Source organism: Lampetra planeri, chromosome 16 (assembly GCF_965212315.1).
Source record: "Lampetra planeri chromosome 16, kcLamPlan1.2.h2, whole genome shotgun sequence".
Lineage (NCBI taxonomy): Eukaryota > Metazoa > Chordata > Hyperoartia > Petromyzontiformes > Petromyzontidae > Lampetra > Lampetra planeri.
In genome coordinates, this window is record NC_136122.1 from 9,456,800 (window position 1) to 9,477,248 (window position 20,449).

The 20,449-nt window shown below is 45.6% G+C and overlaps 1 protein-coding gene across 1 annotated transcript in view; it reads right to left on the reverse strand.

Moving 5' to 3' along the window:
- Positions 1 to 6,079: 6,079 nt before the first annotated feature.
- LOC144723011 (metallophosphoesterase MPPED2) overlaps positions 6,080 to 20,449 on the reverse strand; it is a 56,525-nt gene continuing 42,155 nt past the window's right edge. The window contains exons 4-6 of the mRNA XM_078601511.1: positions 14,642 to 14,757; positions 10,753 to 10,866; positions 6,080 to 8,608 (exon numbers count right to left, since the gene is read on the reverse strand). Of these exons, the coding sequence (XP_078457637.1) occupies positions 8,490 to 8,608; positions 10,753 to 10,866; positions 14,642 to 14,757 (349 nt within the window). The 3' untranslated portion in view covers positions 6,080 to 8,489. The remainder of the gene's footprint in view (positions 8,609 to 10,752; positions 10,867 to 14,641; positions 14,758 to 20,449) is intronic.

Sequence of the window (20,449 nt, forward strand, 5' to 3'; positions counted from 1 at the left end):
CCGAAACGTCGTGAGAATTATTTTATTATGTTTTATTTTTATTCTTTTATTACTTCCCTTCTACGTGACTTTACCGAAAGAACCAAGAAGATGGTGGTGGCTCGGAGGGGCCTTCGTGCAGCACTGGATTTTCCAGGGCTGAAGATTATTCTTGTTTTCAGAATTCTTATTTAAATTTTCGTATCCATAAGTGTTTGTGTAAACGTTGCTTTGGTTATCTTGCACGTTCATTTTCGTCGCCAAGGCTCCAATTTTTGGCAGGTAGTTCTCAACCAGACTCGGGTTTACAGCAATGTCACGCATGTGTGGCTACACATGTGTGGCTACGCATGTTTGACTACACGTGTGACTACAGCAGTGACGTGCGGTGAGGTCAATGGCTGGGGGAGACACTGGTTCGTGTCAGATCCAGATTCAGTCTCTGATGGGGGTGTGGCCTCAAGGAGGGGGCGTGTTAGACACGTCCCCCTCAGTGAGGCAGATGTGATAGCTGCCTCCCCTGGTGCTTTTTCATTGCAGTTTCATGACGAGACCAGCGAGCCTAAATATATTTATACACATGTGAAATAAGTTACCTGGAAGGTGAGGACATGAAATGAAGGGGTCTACAAACATTACATTGGTGACGTACTGAGATAGTAACAGGCACGTGCCTATTGCCCGCGCTCCATCCAGTTACTGAGGGGTTGCGCAATCAGAGGGGAGGCTGAGCTCGTCGCTGCCTCACCTTTCGCCTCTTCCTGTATTTGCAGTGGAGCTCCGCAAATTTGGCGATTTTGACTATAAAAATGACTGGAATCGTACAGAACTTACATTTATAACACAGATCAGTGGAAAAATCTTCATATTTATTTTATTTGATTATTCTTTTTTTTTACTTTTCATAACAGCTATTTTCATTGGAGTATGACATGTGAGGCTCTGCCTCCCCTGCCTCCCCTGACCGCACGTCCCTGGACTACTACAGCTCTGATCACAGTTTTAAGTTTATAACCCTTATAATCTGTGCTTGTTCACCCATGCACATCTTATATGTTAATGTAATTGTACACTGCATGATGTGTTCACATGATCACATCCAGCACAAAATGCGTGTTTGTCAGACATGAGTAATTCAACTTTAGTGTGTTTGTCAGAGGCAAAGGTGTAGCCCCTGCAAGTGCTTGCTCACATTACTGCTGGTGGAAGGGCCTCCTCTACTCGTGAGTTATTTGGCCTCTTCTACGCTGGCGTGCGTGTTTGTACGGACGGACACGAAACACGTTGCAGTGGCGTTTTTTGTTGTTTCTGCTGCTGCTGGGGGAATTTATCCGCGACTGAAATTTCCCAGTAATTTCGCCCCGAAACCGAAATGGAATTTAAATAAGCACTAAAACAACACGAGTGCCCAGAGACACCCGATGTTTAAAAAGTGCCACGTCTCGCTAAAAAATGATGCACAATAGCTGTGTTTAACTTGCCTGTCACTCAAGCCCGACTTCCACGGGTTTAAAAGCAAACAGTTACGATTTCACTTGATTGCAGTTAAATGTTTCAATATTTTTCCAGCATTGTCCTTTGTGTTTGTACAGTGCAAGCCCCATTATGCACGTGTAACTATAGCAGGGAAAGCTTTCCGTTCTGTTTCAAAACAAACGATTAATTCCATCGTAGCGTGCGCGTAAGTGCGTTTGTGGGTGGCTGCGGTTTAAATGAGCATGTTATAATAAACGTGCTTTCTGTGGAGTGGTTGCAAACCACACAAGGCTAAAATACAGCCTGTGGATTGGGGAGGCCTTCATCCAGCAGTGGATTTGCCCGTGTGCACTGCAGAAATTTGCAAAACTCGTGCGTGAAGATATGATACCGTGCAGTGTTGCGTACTACTCTACAGATGATTTTTTACAAACTATATTGAGGAGTAATAGACCAAGTTTGTATAAAACTGTCAAGATCCCAGTTGTAAAATGCATTGCCCAAAATGATACAGGCGTGGGTTTTTTGTGAGTACCGTCATACAATTGAGCCGTGAGGTTGTGGTAAATTCAACCTGAATGCGGGTTTTACTGTGATTTTAAAACATGTGTTTTAGTTAAATAAACATCTCGTGATAACCTCGAGCTTATTAGCTTGCAGTTAAAATAACCTTTTACGTGTAATCTTTACGTTCACCCCAGCCTTAATGTCCTTTTGTGTTGGCTTTGGATAATTCTTTGCCCATGATGGTTCCACCCTCGCCCACAATGCCGTCTAAATGGCTGCAATGTGTTTAAACGACCCTGACATTTGACCGTATTCTCCCCAGGTTTCGGTACGCGAGGCAAGGTGCCTGCTGCGTTTAATCGCCGTGGGTGCGAAACAAGTGTACCACTTACTATGGTGCCGGTGGTGTAGAGAAGAGTCGATGTTTATATTGTTGAATGTGTGGACCCATAGAATTGTTTGACAGATCCTCAAGGACGGCTTTCAAGGATTCTCGGGCCATCTTATTGCCCAACCTGCGCCTGTTTCAGACCTCAAAAAGGGTTGCTCCTCGGGCGGCATGGTTAAAATTGTGGCTTTCGGGATCCACGCAACTTTTCACGAAACCAAAAACAAATGGAGATAAATGTACGGGCCACGCTTCCAGAGAAGATATCCACCAACTAGGTGGAGTGATGAAATCGGCTCCTTCGCCGGTGTGAGGTGTGCATTCTTACCTGGTGGGATCGCAGCAGCTGAGCAGAAGCCCCTTCATCCAGCAGTGGATTGACCATGGCTGGTGATTAAATATATTTCCAAATTACAGGGTGGTAATGCTTTTGGAAAATACAGATTTTATGTTAGGAACGTGACTGTCCACAGGTGGGCCTAATTATGTACCCATTCAGGGAAAAAAATGTGAACGTGTGAAAATGATTTAGGGCTGCACACACTGCCTTGTATTTATAATCCAGACTTTTAATAATTGCCTTCAGTGCATTGTTTTGGAAGCTTCTACCAGATTGTGTGGGTAAATCACAGGTTGCGTAATTATGACCCTACCATATTGGATGTTTTCACTTAAAAGGGTCCCAAACTGCACCTGTCATACTAGCACCCCTGCCTGGAATATCGTTCGCATGTCTACCATCAAACAGTTACATGGAATCTTGGGTAATTTTCATCTGAATGGTGATTGGTAGACCTTGAAAAGGGAATGTGTGTATCCCAAAAACTGGAAATATTCAACCGGGTGAATTATTTTCCATCTAAATTCGACCACAATGTAAACATGCAAATCGGTAAAATTTTATTTGATTTACCAAACCTGATGATGCTTAAAATGTATCGAACTTCTAACCCTGTGCGTGCGTGTTAAAACTCAAGACCTTGTTGACACAGTCACTCAATGAGTTTCGTTAATATATGAGTGGCATTATGGCCAAATCTGCACTGGAACCACGAGCAGTTGCTTAAGTTTCGACCATTGTGGTGTGCAGCTGTATGATTGGCGTTACTGCTCCCACCACCACCACCGCCCTCATCATCTTTCCTCCTTGTGCTACCAATTCACCCAATTATACACACCTGCAGACCTCTGTGAACAACTCCCAGAGTTCAAAATGCTGCCCCAGCAATTCTCGGTGCACCCAACGTGATCTCTGCAGTGACCCTGTCTCCTTTATGTTAAGACCGGTGAAGGAGAGCTTCTGTTCGGTCTAACACTACAAGTTTTAGAGGGTTTTTTTATATGCTCTCCGTCTACTTTAAATTCTAGAAACTCCATCATCTCTCGCCACTTTCATCAGGTGCGCGATTCGTACACACAAGCGTTGGAGATGTGCGCACCGTGGTTACAAGTAAGTAGTGAAGTCACAACGCAATAGGTTTTTATCGTGTCCAATTGCAAAGGTTGTGTGTACAGTATACATGTTTTCGTTGGGTTGTAGCATTTTGCTCGTAATAGATGTTAATATATTACTCTGCAAGATGTGGTTTGGGAACTCTGCTTGTAATTTGCCTCTTGAGCGATTAGGTTTTTGATGTTGATTACAAAACAAACGATGCTTTTCTAACACAAAGCCTGTATTTTTGCCTAAACTCTTTCCAGAATGGAATTGTAGATATTTCCTGAAGCTCTTTGTCGTTGCACAACTTTGTGGATGAAACTTGAGCGGTAGCCGTGCTTCTTTAATTCCTCACTGTCTCACTGGTACATTTATTTTAATCCATGGAAACCTAACTGGTATTAGGAGAGGGTACAATATCTATCACATAACATATCTCCGTTTCAAGCCCCCCCCCCCTCAAATAAAAACCACATCGGTTTTTTTTACATGTTGCTGGCAGGGGGGGGGGTTGCAGGGACCGTACCAAAAACGAAATGTAAAATATCACTGGTTTTACCTTTTGTTTATTAATGCGCCTGTGTGTGGCAAAACCAGTGATGGAAATTCAATGTAACATATGGTCGGTTACAGCGTTGTGGACACCAGATTGCCATTAACCAGTGTAAATGTGTTCCTGTGATTTGTAGTTTTTACGGTGTATTACAAGGTGAAATTGTCTCCTAATAAAATGGCTGGTGCAATAAACAGAATACCGTTTGTGGTGGAAACTTTTGTGTACCTTCGAGGCATGTACACGTGCAAACTCTTACACTTGGTTGTAACAAGACAAAAATGTTAGCATTTGTCCCCTGTCCGTTACTAACCATGCAGGTGAATTGGTGGCACGGTGGGTTGCCACGTTGCGCTGGTGATGACTTGATTCCTGGCTCGGGCTAATATCGGTGGCACGTGACGTCTGAACTAGTCCTTAGTATCACTCCTTCACCAACCCGTGCTGTTGAACGTGAAGTATGGTCAAACGGCCAGAGTAAATCTGGCTCTTGCGAATTAGCTGATGTCCATTGCTCCATCTCCACCGTGGTCAACCATCTTAGCCAATCCGTCCATCGGCTGCAATTCGGTCAGCAGTCTCACAGATCAGCTGCCGTCCCTTTGAGCGGTGTCTTACCGAAACTCACCTTTGTTTTAATTCAATATACCTCTAATTTGTGTTGTACAGTACTTTGATTCATGGTCCCCTATCTCAGTGTGCTTACCAGTGTGCATCTCTCCATGCATCTTTGCATACCTTTCAGCCTTTGATGTATGTTAATTAATGTTGGTATACTGCTTTAAACAATCTTTTTTTTTTTTACAAAAGAGAATTCCACCCAGCTTCCACCTTTTCAAATCATGTTCATCCTGGTCTGCCTTCAGTAATTGCTCCGTGTATCTATCTATACTATGTTGAACAAGTGTCAATTCCACATTCCAATGGTGGGAGTCGGTGTATTTTACAGGAAAAAATATTTTCTTTTGTTTAACGAAATGAAATAAATTCTGTAAATTACAAGAAAAGCCCATCAGAACAGGAACAAGATGCACGTGATTTTAGTTTTGCTTATTAATCTTTGATTGTTGAGTTCTTCAATAATTTTTCTACGATGGTGAATTATTTCACCAGTTACCATTGACCACGAGCAAACTTATATATATACGATTACATTTTTTAACCCATTGAATACCATTTTTCATCGCTTTAGTAGGTGCACAGAAATAAGTATACCTTCAATTGGGTCACGTATAAAAAATATTTGTAGCAAATGAATTATTCTGTTTTGTGAGCTCTCTGTACTTGAAGTGTACAATGTGAATAGTGACATTTATTCTCTAAGGATGTGTCAAAGCTGTGTTGTGCGTATGGAACTGCACAATTACTCAATTGTTTAACCCATTTAACACGTTACAAAAACTAACGTTGCCAAAATTTCCAAGTGATTTCCTGCTCAATCGAGCAATAAGACTTTTCATTTCATGTTCAGAGCCCTGAGTCAGTGGTGGAAATTCCACATTCCTATGGTGGGAGGGAGTCAGTCCATAGGACAACCGCTGGTGACAGTCACAAAGTGGTACTTATTTTATAGAGCCTGGAGGGATGATGGGCTTAGTAAACCCCCCCCTCCCCCCAACCAGGATTTCAACTCGCAACCTTCCAAACTAAGCAACTCGCTCAACCGTTCAGCCAGCTGGTCAATTTAGAGCGATGTGCTGCATGAGTAAGACAGTATTAACACTTGTCACGCTGCTGATAGAATAAACTTGCTTTATTGGTATTCATATGAAGATAAATAACAAAATGAAAAAAATGAAATAAGTTAAAACAAAAATAACAACAAAGCAATTGGTTTGATTAAATTAGGACGTATTACAAGTGGCCTTACAAGCAACGTAAATTTCACAAACAGGAACAGCGATCAATAGTAAAAAAAAATACAAACAGCAGCCACTGTCAAATGAATTCCAAATGCTTTTAAAAAATGATTATTTTAGTCATTAACCATGTTTAGGCAGTAGGGTATTGTAATTTTTTAATTGCTCAACACCTTAAATTTTGCTGGCACAAAGTACAATATTGCCAAACTTTAGCGTTGCATCCACACGCAGGTAAAATGCTACAAAAATGCACAATATTTAATTGAAAACCAAATTGTATGTACATTTATCTGCGATGCCACACACGGTGTTTGAAACAAGTGTATATATAGCGCGAGTATTTACGACCTATAACTTTGTTGACACTGAATATTTTTTTTTACGTAAATTACATCTGGTATAAGAGCAGATTGTTGCCATGAACAGTGCAAAACAAAAATCATCCTTATAAAAATGTTTCACACACTATGATTGTTTGCTCACAACTAAACCATACCTCAGACCTTTACAGTATATAAATAGTACAACTACCTTTCATTCGAGTCGGGGGGGGGGGGGTCACACACTGACGTTTTAATGCAAAATTAAATTAGAATAATGAATCTAATCCACCCTGTTTGGGATCTCCTAAATAATTTTTGTTACATGCGACGCACAACCAAACTGCACAAGGACGCCCACAATTAAATTATCGATACTCTGCCCGTATCGATTCCCCTGTACCATAAAAATGTAATTGATTAATATGACATGGCTTCCCCTCCCCCCAACCACAATCTAAATGCGATGCATACATTTAAATCTTTCAAAGCGTTCTCTGCTGCTCAGCGCACCGACGTGTTTCCCCAGGCGCGCCGCGCGATGTTAAATTTTATCGCTCCAATGTGCTGGGCAGCAGCGTTCGTCGGGAGGTTCCCACCAGCATGTGGGATGAAACGTCGGACATCGTGCCAAAGGGCGCACGGTACGACGTCAAGACGCGCGTCGAAGGGGTATCGGCAAGGCTGAGAGATTCCATGCAGTTGTGCTGCTGAATTGAATTGCTACGGATGTTTATTTTCAACCAGTGAGCCCCCTTTCATGGGACCTCCTTTGCCAGTACCAAAATATACTAATAGGGTTTTTCCCCTTTTTTCTGGCAACAAAACTGACACCTTTTGCAAGGAATCATGCTTACATTAACCACAATACTTGCAGTCAAATGCAAACAATACTCTGATAGTTGTACTATTATATACTGGTGTGGACCAATCAGTTTCAAAGACAATGCATAAATTATCAGAGTATTGTTTTTTGTTTGCATTTGACTGCAGGTATTGTGGTTAATGTAAGCATGATTCCTTGCAAAAGGTGTCAGTTTTGTTGCCAGAAAAAAGGGGAAAAACCCTATTAGTACAGTGAGACCCCTGTTAAAAAAAAATACCCCAGCGTGGATAAATCCAGAATGCACATAATAACAATAATAGCACCAAGAGCACAGACGAGGGGGGGGGTGAAGAAAAAAAACTGAGCTAAGTTCTATTGGCACTGGATCTCAACCGCTTAAATCATTTTAGCGAAGCCTTGCACACAAATATTCCCCCAGACAAAAATCTACGAGGTTAACTTGAATTAAAATCGTAAAGGTAAAATGTTACCACTAAAACTTTCACGAAAAATCAATTTTGGCAGCTGCACTTAAAACTCCAAGGCCTCTAACACTATCACGTTATCTAAAACGAGAAAAAAAGCTATTTGCAAAATATGTATATTTAAAAATTTATTCAGTGCGAGAGATTTGTCTTCGTCCACTGCTGACGCTTCGCTCCAATAAGTTCATCCACGTCGAATAGAAAATACAAAAACGGCAACCCTCATCTCTCACCATCCCTCGACACGCGCTCCCCCTTTTTTAATTCTAAAATATTTCTTTTCACGACTTAAGCACTGTACAATCACAAATTGTGCACGAATCCATTTACTCTTATCACTATGCATATATGAAAAAAAATGCGACGACAAAGCATTGAAATTTGCAGGGAGGTGGGAGGGGGGGGGCACGGGAGAGAGAGACAGAGAAAAAAAGTTCACAATAAAAAAAAAAGCTCTTGGTAGTCGAGAAAACATTTCTGAACAGACCCGTCGCTTCGACAATAAACATCCCCTTTGCAGCAAGCGTTGGCAGGGCCTTGGCATTGCCCTTCAGGGGGCAATGGTGGAAAAATTGAGGATCGAATGAACACGATGTCCTGCGCAACCCCATTCAGCTGTTTAATGTCCCAGGGCAGCAGCGAGGGGGGGGGGCTACTAAGACCTGCTGGGATTTGGCAGGTCTATGACGATTGGCGGATTCGTTGGCTGGAAGCTCACTGTACACAGCGATGCGTTCACGTATGTCGTACAACTGTCCGTCATGATGCCATAACCTATGAGGAGGGGGTGGGGGGTAAGGGGAAGAGGCAGAAACGGGCTGTGCATTATTATTTGTATGACCACTATTATTATTGTTGGGTGGTCAAGTGCGGCGGATGAGCAAGTGCAAGCCCAATTTTAATTGGTGCTACAATAGAAATATCCAGTGACGAGCCGTGTGGGATTGCGTGTGTGTCTGTGTATACAAGTGCTAATGACAGACATCCCACGAGAGCCGTTCACGGACTGTTGTGGAAAGTCCTTTTAGTGAACAACTATTTATTCTAGATTTGAAGCTTTCGTGACTGCAAGGATTCATATTCTTAGGTTTTTTCGGTAAAGTCACGTAGGTAAAAAAATTAAATTAATAAAAGTAAAATAAAAATCACGACGTTTCGGAAGCAACACAAGCCTCCGTCTTCAATCAAGTGATACAGCTATCGTGCTGTGACTGTTCCACCTGAAGACGGAGGCTTGTGTTGCTTCCGAAACGTCGTGATTTTGTATTTTATTTTTCTTTTACTTTTATTAATTTTAATTTTTTACCTACCTGGTGACTTTACCGAAAAAACCTAAGAACAACTATTTAGGGGAGGTGGTGTAGCGAGCACCATGCCCGGCCACATTTGTCTCCCCCAGTGCCGATGATTTACACGTGACATCAAGTACTAATTTCTGGCTCAGGTCACCCACAGGAGACCCAGGCCAGACGATTCAGAACTGCACCGGTTTCTCGTGGTGCCTTGTTTTGTGCGTGTCCTGGTGTTGCAAGGATCGCTCCACGGTTACCGTTATGGCCCAGGACCAGTTCAGATAACCCTCGCCACGGATGCTCGCCGTGGTCGGAAATCGAACTGAGGTCGTTCGGTTGATAAAACACCTTGGGGTGCTGGGTGCTGAAGTGGTTCGTGCACTGCGCTACACCCAGGATCTGTCGCTATGCTTTGTACGTAAGAAGTGTGTGTCTGATAATTGTTTTTTTACCATTCTATCTGGCAACAAAACTGACACCTTTTTACAAGGAGTCATGTTTGCATAGACCGCAATACCTGCAGTCTTAATACAAACAAAAGACATAACTCTGATAATTTGCACTGTCCTTGAAGTTGATTGGTCCACACCCGAGACAGCTTTCTTTAGAGCCTAGTCTCACATGGGTTGGACCAGATGACGCCAAAAGGCGCACGTTTATAGGCGCACAATTATCATATTTTTACTGGAAAATGAGGTTCCCAAGTGTGTGTCTTTGTGTGGGCGTAAGTGAATGCGTGAAGTGCGGGTGTGTGTATGTGTGTGTGTATGTGTGTGTGTGTCTAAATGTGGGAAGCGGTGGTGTAGTGGTTAGCGCGTTTCGCTACGAACCCGGCGACCCGAGTTCGATTCCCGCTCACGCCCAACACCAGTGACGATTATTTGTACCGGTCCTGGGCCTCCCCTAGGTCGACTCAGCCTCAAATGGGTGCCTGGTGCGATGTGTAAACATTGCACCAGGTACTCAAAGGCGGCCGGGCGTGGTGTTGGCCACCCACCCCCTCGTGTGCAGTGCCGGCCTTTATAAGTGCCCGCTAACAGCACTTGCCCCTACAGTCTATTAAGGCTATACTGGGGGATCTTTTGTGTGTGTGCGTACATACGGATGTGCGTGCGTGCGTTTAACCGATTTGTATGCGCGCACTTGCATTAGTGCAACGCGTGGCACATTCGTGCACGCGTGAGTGTACGTCCCCGTGCATCTGGTGCGTGCGTCGTGCGCGCGTATTAGTAAGCCACTGGAGCAGTGCACTTTTAAATCTAGAATGAAAACTCATTCCGTTAGAACAGTTTTTTTTGGCACGTTTAGTTTGTTGTCTTCTTGGTTCTTTCGGTAAAGTCACGTAGAAGGGAAATAATAAAATAATAAAAATAAAACATAATAAAACGGCTGCTTGTGTTGTGGCCGAAACGTCGTGAGAATTATTATGTTTGATTTTTATTATTTTATTATTTCCCTTCTACGTGACTTTACTGAAAGAACCAAGAAGATGAATCCCTGCAGTCACGAAAGCTTTAAATCGAAATTTAGTTTGTTGTCCTTACCCCGCACCTCCCGATTGGCACGGTAGGCTACTACGTACGGTGCGAAAGAAGTTCAACGTGCGTGTGTGCGTGCGATACCGACCCTCGTGTATGTGCCCGAAGACGTGCAGCTTGGGCTGTACGCGCTTCTGCACAGTGTTGAGCAGCTCCACGCAGCCCGCCCTCTGCAGCACCTTCGGGACCCAGTCCCGGAACCCTGCAACGAGGCAGACGCAACACGATCCGGGCTATTACGCTAAACACTTGCAGCCTTTCTCCCCCGTCCTGCGAGAGGGCGCGCACGGCTCACACTGGGTGGTCCCGCAGATTGAGCCGCTTCATACTGGGGGACTTCTCCACATTGCCGGAGGAAGAGTTAGGGGGCTTATATATCTCTCTCTCTCTGCGCTTGAGTAATGTTCAAGCATGTATTATTTAATACGATAACCGGAGCCCGCACCCACGCGGCACTCGCTGAAGCCATGCTCGCACGTACAGGGACGGAGCGCGGGATTAGGTTAAAGCAGCTATCGAATTAAAATGCGAACTTAACAAACAAAATCCGGTGAAATAAATTACCTTCGTATATTTCACAAGAATATACATTCATTCTTTGAATGAACATATAATGCAAACTACAGGATTGAAAACTGCGCAAGTGCACAAGAAAGACGTGCAGCTATGTTAATAATGCTCGCTTTTAATGAAATTCAACGCGGTAAAAAAAGTCCAAACTGACAGCTCCGGCATGGAATTTCACTGGATATTAATTTCAAGAAATTTGAGAAAAAATCACTCGCACGAGCGAGTGGGAAATGCTCTGGTGATGTGGCAACTATTGCAGGCCACCGTTCTGATACTCACACTGCAAAAGCTACTCATCTTAGGCTGAGTCGACCTCGGGTAGAGTCCTCTGACGAGGTTAAAGTGCCGATAACCAATGATGTTCATTGTAGCCAAGAATCAAATCTGTGTCGCTGGAGTAGTAGTACTGTTGTGCAAACACTCATTCTACAGTATGTGGCAAACCTGACTGTAACATGTCTGCCCTGGCCAATTAACTGCCAAACACCCAGGGCATTTTTGTATCGATGTTCACACAAATCCGATCTTTTCACATCCAGTAACGAATGTTAATCTCCCATATATTCGCTCACTACTAAAGCACAATCGAGCAGTTGCTCATCTTCAAAGCAGTTTGCCCTTCATCTCGATACGGGAACACTAATAATTTTCTATAGCCGTTCACATATCTGACCTATTTACATATCTGCCTATGCCTCCAGTCCCCGGAGGCATATGCCATCGCACTGCATTTCAATTAATCAATAACCACCCTCGTGTTGATTCCCCCTCTCCGTTAGACACGGACGGACGTACGTGCATCAACAAAGTGTCACCATTATTTTTTCGATTTAAAGCTTTCGTGACTGCAGGGATTCATCTTCTTGGTTCTTTCGGTAAAGTCACGTAGAATGAAAATAATAAAATAATAAAAATAAAACATAATAAAATAATTCTCACGACGTTTCGGCCACAACGCAAGCAGCCGTCCTCAGGTGGAGAACAGGTCTGTCGAGAAGACAGAGTCTGACAGAGTCTGTCATGTCGACAGACCTGTTCTCCTGCTTGCGTTGTGGCCGAAACGTCGTGAGAATTATTTTATAATGTTTTATTTTTATTATTTTATTATTTCCATTCTACGTGACTTTACCGAAAGAACCAAGAAGATGTCACCATTCTCCCAACAGTTTCCAGACCCGGCGGTCTGCTGAACGACGGAGCGGTCGCAGCGCAAAACCGCTCAATATAATGAGCGTGCAAAGAAACAACAAAGACGCAAAACGAGTCGAATAATGCCGTGGTCAAGGAATCGGATGGGGGAGCAGGGATTGAAAGCAACAATTGCAAGAATGAATGAATGAAGGCACTGGGGGCGCCGGCCACCATTAAGGGCACAAAGTGGCATTGGTCGTTCTGTGTCGAGGAAGTGGCAAACAAAAGGCTGCGGAGGACCACATAGTAAGGGCAATTTTTTTTGGTTGTTTTACAAGTCCTCAATGCAGCCAGCATGAAGCCGGGGGTAGTGGACGCATTCATTCATTAGGGGTTTGTTTTGTAGCTGCTGTATCCAGGCAGTGTGAGACGGAAAGCGGTGGAGCAGAGTGGGAGGGGGGGTGGAGAGTGGGTGGGGGGGGTGATGGAGGTGGTGAGTGGGTAATGATGGGGGTGGTGGTGATGGAGGTGATGGTGGAGAGTGGGTGATGATGGAGAGTGGGTGATGGTGGTGGTGAGTGGGTGATGGTGGTGGTGAGTGGGTGATGGTGGTGGTGAGTGGGTGATGGTGGTGGTGAGTGGTGAGTGGGTGATGGTGGTGGTGAGTGGGTGGTGGTGGAGGTGGTGGTGGTGAGTGGGTGGTGGTGGTGGTGAGTGGGTGATGGTGGTGGTGAGTGGTGAGTGGGTGATGGTGGTGGTGAGTGGGTGGTGGTGGAGGTGGTGGTGGTGAGTGGGTGGTGGTGGTGGTGAGTGGGTGGTGATGGTGAGTGGGTGGGTGATGGAGGTGGTGGTGGTGAGTGGGTGATGGAGTTGGTGGTGGTGAGTGGGTGATGGTGGTGGTGGAAATGGTGGTGGTGAGTGAAGGAGGTGGTGGTGGTGGTGAGTGGGTGGGTGATGGAGGTGGTGGTGGTGGTTGTGATGGAGGTGGTGGCCATGTGCGATGAAAGCGGTGGTACAAAGGAGGTGACGGTTGTGGTGGTGAGATAATGGGGGTATTGGTGATTATAGTGGCAAGAGTGGAGGGTGGTGGTAAAACTAAACTGTAAATTTAACTTATTTGTATTTCACCAATTAAGGCCCACGGAGCTATATAGCTATTTTTCATAAGCGACCTGGCCGCAAATGATAGCTCAATGAAGTGGCTTATCATGTGGAAATTTATAGCCGCGAAATACTCTTTGCGTATGTTTCTAAATGTGGAGGGAAAAACCAGAAGACCCGGAGAATAATGCACGCGACCACGGGGAGAGAGACACGCAAACTCCAAATATACAGCAGGCATCAGGGTCGGGATCAAACCTACGACCTCCTGAATACCAGGCGAGGTAGTTAACATCTCGCCACCGTAGCACCCCGTAGTGCTGGAAGATGGTGGTGGTGGTAGTGGAGAGTGGGTGGTGGTAGTGGTGGTTCTGGGGGATCGTGGTGGTGGTGGTGGAGAGTGAGTGGTGGAAGAAATGAAAGTGCTGGAAAGTGGTGGTGACGGCAATGGAGGCTCGTAGTGGTGGTGGAGAGTTGGTGATTGTGGTAGTGCTGGAAGGTGACGGTGGAGAGTGGGTGGTGGTAGTGGTGGTTCTGGGGGATCGTGGTGGTGGTGTTGGTAGTAGTGCTGGAAGGTGGTGGTGGTGGTGGTGGTGGAGAGTGGGTGGTGGTAGTGGTGGTTCTGGGGGATCGTGGTGGTGGTGTTGGTAGTAGTGCTGGAAGGTGGTGGTGGTGGTGGTGGAGAGTGGGTGGTGGTAGTGGTGGTTCTGGGGGATCGTGGTGGTGGTGTTGGTAGTAGTGCTGGAAGGTGGTGGTGGTGGAGAGTGGGTGGTGGTAGTGGTGGTTCTGGGGGATCGTGGTGGTGGTGTTGGTAGTAGTGCTGGAAGGTGGTGGTGGTGGTGGAGAGTGGGTGGTGGTAGTGGTGGTTCTGGGGGATCTTGGTGGTGGTGGTGGTCGTGGTGGTGGTGGAGAGTGAGTGGTGGAAGAAATGATAGTGCTGGAAAGTGGTGGTGACGGCACTGGAGGCTAGTAGTGGTGGTGGAGAGTTGAGATTGTGGTAGTGCTGGAAGGTGGTGGTGGAGAGTGGGTGGTGGTAGTGGTGGTTCTGGGGGATCGTGGTGGCGGTGGTAGTGCTGGAAGGTGGTGGTGAAGAGTGGGTGGTGGTAGTTGTGGTTCTGGAGGATCGGTGGTGGTGGTGGTGGTGCCGGAGGTGAGGAGTGCAGTAGTCTCCGTACCCAGGGGAGGGCCGTGCGTCATGAGAACATCGATTCCCTCGGGGATCAGGTTCCACTTGTCGAGGAGCGGCTGTCCCCGCTGCAGGTTAAAGCCCCAGCCATAATACCACGGGGTCCTGGGTGGGGACCATCACAAACAACACCACTGTCATCATCAATCATAATCATCATCATCATCAATCATAATCATCATCAATCATAATCATCAATCATAATCATCATCAATCATAATCATCTTCATCATTCATCATCCATCATCATCATCAATTATTACCATTAGTATCATCACTATTACCGTCGTCAAGTTCATTATCTTCAGGCTGCAAGTATCCGCAATCATTTGCCTGTGCAAGCCTTTCAGTGCAGCAGACATGCGTGGACATGTGCAGCCGCCCTTTGTCCATCCAACACTGCGCTGGTCGTGGGAATTATTTGACTGTACTTCACCACGCTGATCAGTGCAGGTTGGTGAAAGCAGGAAGCATAGAAGTGCAGTGGAACAATGGATCGTGTTGCACCGCCCTCTGCTGCCCACAAAATAGCAGCCTTGCCGCAGCCGATAAACTGTTCGGCACGCTGGTCACCCATTTAAAGCACGGCCCAGGCTCAAGCCTACTTGCTTCGGACATCAAAGCAAATTGAGCAGAACCTTTAGTGATTTGGTCATAGGAATGCAGTATATATATATTTTTGTATTTTAATACGTAGAGATCTAACTGTGTCCTCAGGGTCAGGGTAGAGCCAGCAAATGCTGAGATGCCGAGTACGAATCCAGCTTTCAGCTTGCCACGTTTAAACCGGGGCTGTCAAGCGTAGCAGAGTTGATGGTCTCAGCTCGGTTAGCACACACACACACACACAAATTACGATATTGAATTTCGGTTGAGAATTAAAAGAAAAACATATCGGTTTCCCTTGCCATGCACGGAACGTTTCTACGTTTGCAGGGTGTGTGCTACAGGGCAGTGCCCCCCAAGTTTGGCTTATGGAGGTCACTGGGAGGGGTCTCAGATGTAGTTGTGCGATATCACCTTCCGCAGGGCATTCTCTAACGGGCTTGACGCATTACTCTGCCAGAGCTCCCAATGGATATTTTGTCCCACGACAGGTTGTCAATAATGGGATTCGAATAAAATTGAGAAAAAAATATTAAAAATGTGACTTAAATACAATGGCATTACTGCAAGATACTGAACACACACATTTCATTTATTTTTATAAGCTCATCAATGTCAACATGCGTAGTATTGCCCTGCAGCAGTTTAGCCCAGGAGGGTCTCATTACACCATCTCCTATCTCCTACAGCTCAATCCCGTACCCAGGGGTGTTGTTTACCCATCAAGCATTCAGAATTATGCAGCTTGCTTTTCTTTTGCAAATTACATTCTATTAGTCAAATCGGCATCACGGTGCACGGGGAATATATTCCCATTAAGAACTCCAGAGGACCACGTTGATTATCTCCCAGAGAGCGGACTCGCGAGGATGAGGTCACAGAACTACCCTTCGACAGGCCTCTTTAACCACACTTAAGGGGATGCCTCATCTGTGCCCAGCAAAGTGTCTTCATCGCATGTCAATCAAGCCAAAGTTATTAAAGTTATCAAAGCTGAGATTTGACAAACAACGTTTCAGAAAATGGAGGGGGTGGGAGGGGGGGAGCGTTTCGTGCAATCATTGACAGCCCGGGTTGAGCCCATTGACTCGCCACGCTCAACAATCCGGTTGAGAATCATTCCCGTCAGAAACCCAGATTCACACCCAGGATCTTGGCGGTGTCGGCTCCGTGCTCATGCGGCATTGGTCCACCTGCCGTGCTTTTTCTTTTCGCGGAGAGCCCGTTGAGATTCAATGCCCGCTTATTGCATGGGAGGACCTGTGACCCGTGGAACTGAAGAACGATGTTTTGTATCAAAAAAAAACCTACATTAATTTCAGTAATTATCACGTTTAACACTTGAACTGCGACTCTGGAAGAGCAATGGGCCTGGCTCTGAAAAAAAAATCTATTCTTCCAATTATTTCGTTTAAGCCCATGGGGAAATATGTTGGATTCTTTTTTTTTTAACCAGCCAGCAAAAAATATTGGTTCTTATATTTTATTTACTAAATGTATTTTCCCCCTGTATAGTCGCTGAAACAGCAAACGTACGTATACTGTAGAGTACAGAGCATTTTAATAATAAATCAAGGCATTACATTTATGACTCGCTGGGTTCTCTGCGGAGAGACAGCTCAGGATATTTACCACAGCACCGGTGCCAGAATGGCTCAACACACATCCCACCTCTTCCGTGGAAGCAACAACTCCTAATCCGGGTCAGGTTCGTAAATGTACTTTTAATAATGATGCAAAGAAAAAAGAAAAAACCATTCGGTAAAATCAAGTGTCTCCTTTTAACAATGCGATGTGATCGTGGGAGAAATTGTGCCGCATGTCTCTCTACGCTGTACAACCCCCCCCCCAGGCTCTCCGTGAATCTGGTCTCTGCTCAAAGCACAGTGACCGGTTGTGGCTCGCGGCACTGCAAACGTGTTGTGTGCATGCACACACCGAGATAAAGATGCCCCCCCATCCAGCCTTTGATAGACTGTTGGGGCACTGTGTTCTGAGTGAGCACTTCTTCAAGGCCGGCACGGTACACGACTGGGTGGGTGGCCAATGCCACGCCCGTCCGCCTTTGTCTCCCCAGTGCTGCTGTTTACCCACCGAATCAAGTACCCGTTTCAGACAGAGTTGACCTCGGGGAGGCTCAGAACCAGTTCAGACCTTCAGCGCTGATTTTTACCGCGAGAGGGATTTGAACATGGGTCGCCGGATTCGTATAGTGCACTAACCACGACGACACGACCGCTCCCCCCACACACACACACGGACGCAGGACCTGACCCTTTTTATATGTACTTTATAAACCTCAAAGTAAATGGATATAGCACGATACTGCTCACATGGGCATACTCTTCCGGGAAATCACCACAAGGGCAACCCTGTAATAACACAGGTCACACCGCCGTTCATAAGTCATATCTATACGGCCAGGTTGGAATGTGATGTTTTTGCAAGGGGAAAAAAAAATTCAATAAGGCCCTTACACCACAATTTCCTTATTTATGCTGCAACGAAGAAACGCGGCGGGCAAGCGCACCCACACACGCGCGTGCCAGGCAACTTAAAACGCTTGAGAGCAGAAAAAAACACAAGGCGGCAACTGAGAAATATGGATTATGGTCTCGTTTCTCTCAAGTACAGTTACATTTAGGCATTGGAACCTGCCCAGGCCCTCTCTCTCCTCTCTCTCTTGCCATGTAACTTGGACAGCCCCAACATACGACGACTTCTCACGACGAGTTCACACGGCCACACATCCTTCTGCGGCGCTGCGGAGGTAGAAAATGCCAGCCTCGTAATTTTCTCATCCAAAGCAGTTTTGGCGAGAAGGCTGCAACACCTTTCGCTACACCTTCCTCAAGGTGGGGGGGGGAGTTTGAAACAAAGGCTCTTCTCCTCTTAACCAGCAGATCCGTTCACAGGCTGTTGCGCCCTGCGCTGTCTTGCCTCGAGATTGAAGGCGTTGTAAATGAGATAGCAACGAAAAATCGTCAAGTCACAGCTAATCGCATCGGTGAGAAGGCGCGAGTGGAATCGCTGCGATAAGATCATAGCGTCTTTCCCCGTTAAGTTTTAGCCACATTGCATGGCCGATGTCACCAGAGTGATATCATGGAATGCCTTATTGTGATATTTAAGTTTTGTTTTTATTTGAATTTAACTTGTGTCGGATAGACTTGGGGGGGAGCCATACGTATCTGCAAGATAAGCATATCTGCCCTGAGTAAAAACAATATAACCTTCACAAATAATACATATGTCGGGTGTGAGGTGATTGTTACGCAATGCTTGATATTTTATGTGGCGCGAGCAGCTTTGGCAGTGTCTCACTGCTCCAGGCCACGTGCTCAGGAAGGATCTTGTGTATTTGTTTTGTTACTCTCGAGTTTAAAAGCAGAATGACAGATGGACAAACAAACATTTTTTTTTTTCAACGCACGAACGGTGGTACCGTTCAATAAATAAAGCAGTGCAGTGATGAGTTAAAAAATCCTGTAATTTAGCCGTCCATCAATATGAGTCTCCAGCGAGTAATCGCAAACAACCAATCGCTCCGATGTTTGTTGCCTGCTGTCCGGGTCAGGTTATGCCATTAAAAAAGAAACTTGGTTTTGAAAAGGGAAATATTTGCTGACGTGTGGCATATTACTCATCCTCGTTCTAGTTTTGGTTTCTCAGTTATAAGCGCAATGACAAACATCTTTCAAGAATTCAATATGTATGTTGAACTTCTTCCGCACCGTACGTAGCCAACCGTGCTAATATCGGAGGTTAGGGGGTATGACAACAAACTAAGCACAAAAAGCAGTCCGAAAGAAGTGAGTTTTAAATCGAGATTTTAAAATGCATAGCTCCAGAGCCACAGAAGCGCATCTGAGAGCGCCGCGATGCGGTAACCGTCTTTATTCGATCAGCAAAGCATTGTGGTTCATTTGTGGCAAGCACGTCACGGTGCAAAATACGATAAGTACTCTTGATTTGATAGCCATACTTTTGAACGAACGTTTCCCACTAGTTGCTAAACTGGAGTTACAAGAAGGCAAAGCTGATGTCAATGCCACACAGAGTAGAGTTTCACCACATCCGGCAGTGGCAGCAGCGAATCATTGTCTCCCAGGCTGCAGACCCATTTCCATATTTTTTCCCCCTAAACGTGCATTATTTGCAGCGTCGACAAAGCGCCCCTGAAAAATGTATTCGCATAAATTTGAAAGCGCCTGACCGCATCTGCCAAATTACAAATCTGAGGATGCCAATCCCCTCTTCAGGTTTCGTTGCAGCTAAGAATTATAGACTCATGCGCGTCACGTGATCGAGTGAATCATGGGAAAGTATTTTTTGTTGTTACGCGCACAGAACTTTTTCTTTTTCAACATGGAGTCAACCTCATATGGGTTAATGAATGTTACGTTGGGTTTTCTTTTTTAAATACAGATACAGTAATTGGTTACACTAAACTGGCCTTTAAGTGAGTTGATCGTTCAGCGAGTATAGGACTTCATAATATTTAAGCAATGGATATTAATACATAAAGATAATAACGACATTATAAACACATAATATTAAAATAAACATGGTTAAGCCATACATTGATTAATTATTACTGTACCTACAAAACCCCTCGTTAACAGGAGAATGGTCGATAAGCGAACACATTGGGCTCTATGGAGATGTAGGGGTGTTACGGAGGAGCTGTATGTGTAGGGGTGTTAGAGAGAGAGCCGTTATGCATGGCAGCTTATGGGAAACAAACACAGTGGGCGGGGCTACGTGAGTGCACGGGGGGGGGGGGTGCTCTCAACGACGTCCTCACCAGGCAGCCCGGGGCCCCACCCCTCAGCGGGGGTGGAGTATAAAGGGGGATGTGTCAGAGGGCTCGGGGAAGAATGTTTAAGTAAACTCTTGAAGACCGAAGACTGCCTAGCTAGAGCCCTGGACTCCCCTGGGACGCCGCCCTTGTCAGGGCCACGCAGGACCGAGCCAGCAGCGTGGTCCCGTGAACCAGAGCCAGGACTCTGGGACTCCGGGTACCGTAGCCCGACTGACCAGTGTCGGGCCAGACAGCCTCCCCTAGCCCAGTAATTGGAGGATTAGGAGGCAGGCTAGGGGTAGCTAGCCGTGTGTTCCCAGCTATCCGGGTGAGGGGGCCGATACCCCCTCCAGTACTGTATGTCCCCAGTGACTGTTGTGAAATAAA